This window comes from Arabidopsis lyrata, assembly GCF_000004255.2.
Source record: "Arabidopsis lyrata subsp. lyrata unplaced genomic scaffold ARALYscaffold_6, whole genome shotgun sequence".
NCBI classification, from domain to species: Eukaryota; Viridiplantae; Streptophyta; class Magnoliopsida; order Brassicales; family Brassicaceae; genus Arabidopsis; species Arabidopsis lyrata.
Genome location: NW_003302550.1, coordinates 11027455 through 11038481, shown reverse-complemented (window position 1 = coordinate 11038481; position 11027 = coordinate 11027455). Strand labels below are relative to the sequence as shown.

Below are 11027 nucleotides of genomic sequence, written 5' to 3'. Positions count from 1 at the left end.
ATCTTCCTCTTCCTCTTTCGAGACACAAACGAAGAAGGAGTAGAAGAATCTGGTCTAAGTCGTCCCGGAAGTGGAATTTGGTCAGGACAAACGGCGGATTACTCATCGGATAGTTCTTCAATCGGAACTCCAGGAGATAGCGAAGAAGACGAAGAAGAAAGCGAAGACGAAAAACAAAACGATGACGTTTCATCAAAGGAGCTAGGGCTTCGAGGGTTAGCTTCAATGAGCTCTCTTGAAGATTCCCTTCCCTCAAAGTAAACTTCATTCTCTGTTTTCCAAAAATCGTCTCTTTAGGTTTTTTTTTTCTTTTATTAAATTTTTTTAGGGTTCTTGAATTTACTTGCAGGAGAGGGTTATCGAATCATTACAAAGGGAAATCAAAATCATTTGGGAATTTAGGAGAGATTGGAAGTGTTAAAGAAGTAGCAAAACAAGAGAATCCATTGAATAAAAGAAGAAGATTACAGATCTGTAATAAATTAGCAAGAAAATCGTTTTATTCATGGCAAAACCCTAAATCTATGCCTCTGTTACCAGTAAACGAAGATGAAGATGATGATGATGATGATGATGATGAAGAAGATCTGAAATCTGGGTTTGATGAGAATAAATCATCGAGTGATGAAGAAGGAGGAGGTAGAGTTAAGAAAGTTGTTGCAAGGAAAGGATCTTTCAAGAGCAGAGCTTACAAGTCTCGGAGTTGTTTTGCACTATCAGATCTGATTGAGGAAGAAGATGATGATGATGATGATGATGATCAATAATTGCAATGAAGTTTTTTTTTTTTTTTTTCTTTGTTCATAAGTTTTTTTTTTTCGTTCTAAAAAAATATAATTTTAATTTTTCGTCGCGCGAATTAATGTTTATTTTTTTTGCTTTTAATTCGAGAAAATTAATGATACAGTATTTTTTTAGTCGACGGGAGAAAAAGTAAGTGTTTTGTTCCTTTCTTTTAGCTTATCTGTTTGTTGTCCTTTATCTATTTCGATTCTCTGTTTTTATTTTTTATTTTTTTTAGTGAAAGGTCAAGTCAATATTGTGATATTTTCTAGAAAAGTGAGAGTATATGTAGATGAGGCAGTAATATAATATCACTAGCCTAAAAATGGTGTCGTAAATTTTTTTTTGGTGTCGTAAATTAATTGACTTAGTTGAAAGAAATGAGCAATTATATCATATAATGTGGAAAACTTTTAAGCATAAATATACATTCTAAGGGTTAACTAACTTAATTTGGTAGATGGCCAAAATATTTGGACGAAACTAGCAATATGAAGTTGGTCACAAACTTTTTTTTTTTTGGTAAATGATGTTTTTTTTTCTGTGTATGGGTAAGTATTGAAGTATTTTCGGTACAAAGTTGGAGTGTTTTTTTTTTTTTTTTTTTTTTTTACTGAAATTATATTAATAAATCTCATAACGGGCTTGGGCTTTTGGGCCTACAAACGAAACCACAGTTACAAAAACAAGGAAAACGGAAACCTAACGCCGGCGACGGTTCGAGACTCGGATCTTGCTGACGACCGGAGGCGAAAGAGTCAGCGGCACAATCTCCGGTGGATTCAAAGAGGACAGCTTTGTGGCAGCATCGGAGACATGAAAAACACGGTGGGAGAATCCGGTTCCCTCCGACAAATTCACGCCGCCGACGCACCAAACCCACCACACTCTTCCCGGTATGCGCAACTCCCCGACGACCGGCTCCACGTTGTCTGGTCACATGCCAAGCAACCAACAAACTGGGATCTAACCTCCCAAACCACCACCGGAAGCTCCGAATTCCTCCGAGACAAAAACCCATCAATTCGGTTTAGTAGACACCACCACGGCGGATCAAGAGGCTTAACGGCTCACTAAGACCCTCTAGACCCGAGATCCGCGGTAGCCAACCAATCTTGCCGGGATTAGTCGTTAACTACCAAACGCAACAATATAACCCACCGCTCCCCCAACGACTTCCGCCGTAGCTGCTCCGTCAAGCTTGCCGGCTGAGCCTTGGGGATCTCCTATACAGCCACCAGCGTCCTTAACCGAGGCCTAGCGCACAGAGATCTCCACCGCCAAACCAGAGGAACCGCTACATCGCCGGAGAAGACACCACACCCATTGACGGAGATGGAATCCGCCTCACCACTGTTTCTCGAAAGGCAAGCCGGCGGCCAGCGATGAAGCTCAAAGAACAGGAAAAACTAGATCTAGATCTAAATAGTCGTCTGCACGCGAGAGAGAAAGCTCGACTCCCTAGGCAACGATTGGGCTCCGTTGGAGTGTTTTTTCGATGCGAAGTTGTCGAGGGAAGGCAGAAAAATATTTTCGAAGATTTGTAACGGAAACAATGATTACCTAGAATAAATAGAACAAAAACTTAAATGTCATCATGCTAATTTTAAAATATTTTTAACACATTAACTCAATTTAAATCGGAAATTAAGAATTGGGAGACATGATGTCTTTTTTTTTTTTTTTTAACATCTGGATTTATTATTTATTGCAAATTATGAGAACTGTTACATAGACGATTCTACAACGGACAATTCCTTCCGATTTTTATTAGATCCACGACAGATGACACCTTCTTCACCTTCTTCTTCATACTCACCTCCTTCACCTCCTTCTTTATGCACTTGATGGACACTTCTCTCTCTGCGTAGAATCCTGGCGAACGGCTATAATTGTACATCGCTGGAGATCTCCTGCACACTTGCCTCCAATAATCTGCAAATTTATTAATAAATCGCAGTATCTGGGACTCGAACCCCAGACCTATGGGTGTAGAAACATTAATTAATCCTTGTTCAACCAATGGGCCAAGGGGGCTTCCACGACGTGATGTCTTTGTGTGAATTATGTTTAAATAAAACATGTAACGTATGTAATAAATACTTCATACTCACTCCGTTTTAATTGAAGGGTTGTTTAAAGTTTGGTTACAGAATTTTTTTTGTTATAACTTGTTATTATTATATTTTATAAGTCAATACACTAAAACAAAGTGAGGAAAAAACTATAGATTTTATCAAAAATCTGCACTGAAAACCTAAAACGATATTAATTATAGAATAAAAACAATACTTATTATTAAAAAATTAATTCTAAAATGACACTTCAATTAAAACAAAGGAAGTATTATCATTTGTTGGATGTATATGTTGTTTACTGACAATTCAGAGTAACGTATTGACTTACATATATAAAATCGAAACAGAATATTTGGTCGAAGCACGTCATTTGTGTAGGTATAACATTGTGTGGATTATATGTGTCTAAAAGAAAGTAACGGATGTAATGATTAGTTAATATTATAATTTGTTGGAAAATGAAAATATATCATGCTATTCATGCCACTTAAGAATAACGCATAAACGCATTGATTCAAATTAAATCGGAAATAGAGAGTTCAGTGAAACGAATTATCGTGTGAATTATCTTTAAAAAATCAATGTTTCTTTTTTGATAACCGAGTGTCCTAGCTCCACCGAGGTGGTCCAGACTAGAAACCGAACCCTTACGGCACGGACGCATACCCGAGGGTGGGTCATGGCCAGGTAACAGTCTTCGGTCTCGGACGCCAGAGCAAATCCGCATGTAAATTCCATGATGACCACTAGTATGTAGCAAGGAGGAATCGAACCCGGACGTATTGGGATTACCCCCTCAACCACAAAATCCATCCTACCACTAGCCCACCTTGTAGTGGTTAAATCAATGTTTCTAATATATGATGATGCATAATAAAATATAAATGTAACATAACTAAAACACATGCTTTCACTAGAAATATGAAACAAAATATTTTGATAGCTTATCAGGTTTTAACCCAAAAGCAAACTAAAAAAGCATTGTACAATCGTAGTAGAACTTGAGAGGTGGAATCCATGAAAACCGAAAAATCAGAAAAAAAGAAAAAAAATTAAAAGTATGTGAGCGTTGAGATTAAATAATACGAAATATTGTTTCGGCTATTCTAAATTAAAACAAAAGTAAATTGCAAGTGAATGAAAGCAATGAAGAAAATAAATGATTTGCATATATGAATTAAATGCATTTGACATAAAAAAAAGTTTGCATGAATTCAAGAATTTTTTTAAAAAAAAAGATAAACAAGAAAACAGTTAAACACTGTTCTAAACTCAATTCATAAAAATCAAACTAATTTTATTCTAAAGAATCTATTATTATGTTTTAATTCCTAAAACTTTAAATTGTCGTTTGACACCAATAAATTAAAAATGATTTAGTCACATGTTATATGTTCACAAATATCCTAAACATAAACTTTAATTGATTAGAGAAGATTTTTGCTCATGTAAATTTTTTTATACATTTCAAAAAAACACTTGCAATGAGCAAAATAGTCAAAAATCAAGAATATGTGGATTCAGTCAAGTTTCAACGTAAATATCAACAACCAAAAAAATCACTACAGTTAAAATTCTATAAATTAATATTTGATAAAGTAATAATTATTAGTACTAATTATGAACAAATCAATTTTTTATTTCCTGAGTTGGGTACGATGTAATAATTTACACAATTCGATAAAATAATTATTATTTTGAAAATTTTATACAAATGTATAGTCACATCAATATCATAAATTAATAAATATATTAACTTATATATACATATATATATATATATATATATATATATATAAAATTTCTTACATATATATGGTATATGTAAGAAACTAGAATTTAACCCGCGCAAAATTGTATTTTATATATTTTATATAATAATTTCTATTTTATTAAATTTTATTTTGTATCTAAAAATTTTACCCCGCGGTACATTACGAGTAGATTTTATAAACTAAAAACTTTAAATTTTAAATTATATTTGTTTTATTAATATTATTTGGTTTGTTTAGTGTTTAAGATTATATAATTATATTTTTATTTTTAATTCTAGGATTTCATGTGGTATACCGTCCCGTATTAAAATCGACCCAAACCCGTCCCACCATATAACCCCGTCCCGTGAAATTAAACAGCATTTTGTTATTTTTTTAATAATATTTGTTATTTAAAAGACATATAGTTCGACTCAATTTAAAAGTTTGCATTAACTAGTTCCCATAATATATATATATATATATATATATATATATTAATTTTATTAGAGTTCAAATATTATATAGAACTTAAATATTATAAATAGTCTAAATGTTTATAAATTTAAATATTTATAAATATTTATAATGTTTAAACTCCTTATAAATTCTTATAAAGTTCAATATCTAAAATATTTGAAACTTCATAAAAGTTATAGTTTTATAAATATTTAAAACGTTTTATAAAGTTTAACTTTATAAGAGTTTAAATAATTATAATATTTACCGTTTAATAAAGTTTAAATATTTATAATATTTTGAAGGGTTTTCTGCAAAACAACTCTCGAAGTCAATTTCGTTTGCAAGTTTACCCTCCAAGTCCGAATTATGCAAGTCAACCTCACAATCTCAAAAGTCACCTGCAATACTACCCTCCCATGTAGCGATGACGTGACATTCGATAACTCTGTTTGAAAACATAAGGGGTTTTTGCAAAAAACCCTCCATGTAATTTTTTTTTTGCAAGACAAACCTCCATGTCAAATAAATGCAGGTCAAACCACAATATCAAAAGTCACCTGCAATATAGCCCTTCCGTATACCGATGACGTGAAAATCAATAACTCATTTTATGTAATGTAGAAATATCATGCATCTCGAACCTCAACTAGGTTAATTCCTCCATCATAGCCTCATCCCACCATTTTCATATGTGGCACATGCCTCAGTCTATCAAAATTTAACCAAAACTTCAACCAAAATTCAAAACTTTAAATGAATCACTTAAAATTCAACCCAAATTTAACCAAGATTTTCGATTATGTAAAAAACAATTCAACAATCACTTACATCAAAATTTGACATGTGTAGAATAGCTTTCCCGGATTCGTCGTTGTCCGAAAAGATTATTGAAAGCTATTCTACTCATGTCAAAATTTTGATGTAAGTGTTTGTTGAACGTGTTTGAGATTGTGAGGTTGACTTGCATAATTCGGACTTGGAGGGTAAACTTGCAAACGAAATTGACTTCGAGGGTTGTTTTGCAGAAAACCCTATTTTGAAACTTTTTAAAAGTTTCAATTCTTTAAAATAAAGAACCGGAGTAAACCGGATAACAATTTTAATTTTGGACGCTTGATAAATCAAGCTTCTACTGATTTGTATTAAGAATCATTTTGGTTTTTTTTTATAGTATGACTCTGAACCATTGTCCAATTTTTTAAGCAATGTGGGACATTGTACACATATTTTTTTTTCATCGATTGAGTAATATATGTGCGTTTCTAAAAATTTTAAATCACATTCTATATAGAAAAATCTATTATTTTATTAATTATATGTATTTTATAGAAATTCAAAATAAATTAAATATAAGATCATAGAAAAGCGAAAGAATAATCATATATTAATGTTTAAATTAGGTATAAAAGTTTTAGGAAATTAGCAATTAATCGAATTTAGAAACAGAATCAATCTGTTACTATATTTGGAAGCCATAGTTTTTTTGTCATCTGTAATTAAATAATGCTCAAAAGAGCCATTTTTGTGGAATGTTGTTTACATAAGTGATATGAAGTGGTTCCGTACGAATTTTTCGTGCCAGATTATCCGCTTTTGGAAGCCATAGTTTCTAAAAGATTTTTTCGAAAACAATTTGTAATATTAATTAATAGATAAATATTTATGATAATGACATTCTCTTGTAAATAAGTGCTTACTCTAGGATTTATTTCATATTTGTACTTAAAAATGTATATATAGATTTAGTGAAATATGGCTCTCATATTTTTTGTTTTCATAAATTTTCATTAATTTTTGGTAAAGTTCATTTCTAATATTTTTACTATATCAAAAAGAATTGTGTTTTTTTCTAGACAAAATAATTTTTTTTTAATTGTAATTGGTTCTACAAAGAAATTAATTATAACGAAAAAAAATTTCGCATAGAATATTTTTTTTTTAATTACAAAATTAGCCAAATCTCTCTATCAATTAATAATTATTAATTTATTAATAAATTAATACTATAGTAATTAATAGAATTTTATGCTCAAAATTTCGTCTTCCTAAAACTTACAATAGCGAAAATTAAGTTGAAAACTAAATACATAACTTTTTAAAAATCTGAATCTAAAGCTATGTAAACATTAACTGTTGAACTAGACCGACCTAAAACAAACTAGTCATAAGAAAACCGCTCTAGACCAGTTTTCCTGATATTGGTCATAAAATTATGTCTATAAAATTGTATGTTTAACTAGAATCACATCCACGGTATGTCTTGGCCTCTTGGGTCAATTTGTATTATCTAATTTTTGTAAAACAGTTTGATATCTCACATTAAATTTGGAATTCTGAATATTTGTAACTGACTTTTAGTGCTTTTAGTGTGTCGATTATGTTTAGATTTTAAGCATTTGCAATTGTTTTTTTAGTAGATAATGTTTGGATTTTAAGAAAATCACTCAATCACTAAAATTCAATTTGAAGAATACCCTTTTTATAATTGCTTGGAAAAAAAAATGTTGTTGAGGAAACAAGACGTGTAGCCTCTTGTTTTGTTTTTTTTTGTTACAACAACGATTGCTCATTTGATCTCTTCTTCTCTTTCTGACAAATGTTGGGAGAAAAAAGGAAAAAAAGAAAAGAAGAGGCTATGGAGCTGCGAACACGTGTCACTCAATTTCACTAAAATTGTGTCGTGCCATTTGTGTTTTGCTTTGTTACAATAAAATGTCAAAATTGATAGGAACTCTCATGTGCGTGGGACAAACTTCCACATTGGAAAGGAACAAAACACTTGTATCCTTTCTATCTTATTATGTAATAAATTGATTTTGTTTAATAAATTAGTACAAATAGGATATATCTATTAGGTTAATTACTTATTTAGTATTTTTCTGTTTCAAAAAATATAAGATAACTTAGTATTATTTTTTTTGGGAAAATATGATATCTTCGAAAAAAATACATATTTTGATATTAAAAAATGAAACTATCATTTAATATTCTCTCTGTTTGGAAATATAAGATATTTTGCATAAAACCACAAAGTTTAAAATAGTAATTAATGTCTTTTGTTTTGTGTTTTTTACGTTTTGACCAAAAAAAATATTAACCAAAAATATTTTGACCAATAAAAATTTTCACTTCAAAATAATTATAAATTATATAGATTTCTTTTTGTGCATAGAAATTTGAATTTCTTTTTCAAAATATCCTATATTATAAAACAAGACAAAATGTCTAAAACATACGAAATAGAGAAAATACTTGATTTAAACAAAATAAAATCTTTGAAACACTATAAAGAATGAAACAGAGGAAGTATTATATTTAAAAAAAAAAAAAGTTCAGATTTAAATGTCTGAAAACCACAAGAAAGCTGAAAACTTTTTTTTTTTTTTTTTTTGAATCTAATGTTAAATTATATTCAAAAGTAAAAATGACTGTTTTACAACAAGTGCGACGTTTTGGTAAAGAGCTTTAAGCTAAGAGGCTAACAAGAAATCATAGTTTCAAATTCTAGATGCAAACCACAATTGTAGTCCGCTTTCGTATCTCTTGTCTCCTGAGAGACGGATCATAGAAAGCTGATTTCTGATGTGCTTATCGATCCAATTAATCAGCCGTGACGATGAGTTCGGATCTTCTCCATGTACTCGCCCATTCCTCTCTCGCCATAACGCATGAACAACAGCCTGAAGCACGTACCGGAGAAGAAAACCCTTCACCTGCAGGTGGCTTTCAGAGATGAAATCCAAGTTTGCTTGCCAATTAGTTAAAAATCTTGGGCCAAAGATGATTTTTGCTAACTCTGTCCATATCGCTGAAGAATAACCACATTCAAAGAAAAGGTGTTCCCAAGTTTCAGTAGTATTGTTGCACAACACACACTGTCCCGAAGCTCCGGCATTCCACTGTAACATCCTATCTCCTGTTGATAATCGATTATGAACCGCTAACCAGACACAAAAAAGAGAATTTAGGCGTCCCATGAGAAAACCAAACTCCCCTGTGCCAATCTACCGGGTTCGATGTAGTCATGAGGTGATTCCATGTATCTTTTGTAGAGAATTTGGCTCTGTATGTCTTTGCTCCTTTCCATAAATGTTTAAACGAGCACATTCGTAAAGGTTTTACAAATATAGGGACTCTTGTCCTTTCAAAATGATGCATCTATCCTCATCCACCCTAAATTGAAGAAAAGACAAATCAGAGCCGGAGAAACACTCACGAAAGTTCACGTATGAGCAAGGTCGACGGGTCCAAAATATGTCATATTCACAAAGAAACGGTGGATGGAGCAACAAGAAAAATGAAAAGAGGGACAAAGAAAAGTCGTCAATAGAAGAGTCGAGGGGAAAAAAAGATGCGACGGAAGCCTAAAACCATCTCGACGCTGGCAAAAAATGGTGATGCCTCCTTCAAAGCTCATATGCTTCTTCTCTTTAATTACTATCACAAAATTAGAACCAACAATCACAAAATTTGTTGCTTGGGTTATTTTTATACTATCCTTTTTTAGGATTTAGTTTTCTCTGATTAGAAACAATTTAAATCTTATGGGAATATAAAAAATAAAGAAGAAATCATGAAAGAAGATGAAGAAGAAGCAATTCGGAAAAAGAAAATAGAAGATGAAGAAGAAGAAGATCGGGAATGAAAAAGAAGAAGCTAGAAAAGCATAGGCAAAATAGGAAAAAGGGTCTATTTTTCCACGCAAAGTGTCACATCATACCAGATAGAGCCCAAACTTTAATCCGGGTCCATATGCCCGTGAAAAAAAATGTTTTACACCTATTTCTCCTTGAAACGTAAGTTCAATAGCTAAATCTTTCCGAATTAATACTACGAGATCTATTAACCCACATGTCTGGATTTCGTCGGTTTAGTGTACACAAATTCAGTCTTAACCATTTTAAAACAAAACTTTAACCAAAACTAAACCGAAATTATCAAAAATTAACCTGAACTTAGCCGACCCATTAACGACCCGATCCAACTTCATCTTCTTCTTCACCTGAAAATATTTGGGTCTCGATACCATTAATGTGACATCGCTTGGATTCTCTTCGTTTAAAAACAATACCAATTAAAGAGTTTGTGCAAACATCGGATTGAAATCAAGATTTAATAAATGTAAAGAGAGTTTGTGCAAACACAAGTCTCAGATTTCGTTTACCAATTGCGATTGGATAAACACCATTCACACTGTGACGAGAGCTTACGAGTCTCGAAGTTGTGTTTGGTTTGCATCACTAGAATTCTCATTGGAGGTTCGAAAGTGAGTGTTGATTTTGTTTCTTATAAAAGAGACCATCTTGATCTTGAATCTGAATCATTTAAGCTATCTCATCAGAGGTTCTTAAAGTTCAGAGCCAACTTGCTCTGATACCAATTCAAATCAAGATCACCTTATCTTGACTGCTCTGATGCCCAATTCAAATCAGGAACACGTTACCCTGACTAAGTTACTGAATGATTCAGAAAGTGATTCAGCAACACGAGAACAAGAGATTAAAGAACAACTTTTCTTTATTGATTTAGAAACTTCACAAAATTAAATCTCTCTCTTCTGTCCTCTCTGAGGTCCTATGGAACAACTCTCCATAGCCTCTCATATATAGAACTTATCTACCCCTAAGTCTATATGATTCTCTTTCTCTAGACTCTCATGAGATTTGTCTCAACACCTCCACGTGTCTCAACTCTCATCTTCGGATGCTGGAGCTCCTCTGGTAGCAGAACTCCCCCCGAGCTGTTCTGAGCTCACCCAGAGCTATTCGAGCTCCCCTGGGCTATTCGAGCTCCCCGAGCTACACTAAGCTCCTTGAGCTTTCTCTCAAGCTCTCTCTCTTCTTCTTCACGAGCTCTCCTCTTGAGCTGCCTTCACGAGCTCCCTCTGAGCTGCTCTCACGAGCTCTCCTCTAAGCTACCTCTGAGCTACCCTCTGAGCTACTTCGGCTAT

The 11027-nt window shown here is 32.6% G+C and overlaps 1 protein-coding gene across 1 annotated transcript; it reads left to right on the top strand.

The window, feature by feature from the left end:
* Positions 1 to 1047, top strand: LOC9308202 (nucleolin; the record flags this gene model as incomplete). The annotated part of the gene is made up of 2 exons (XM_002874185.2): positions 1 to 257; positions 350 to 1047. Coding segments are annotated over 2 exons (675 nt in total), but the record flags the coding sequence as incomplete, so codon positions are not given.
* Positions 1048 to 11027: the final 9980 nt, after the last annotated feature.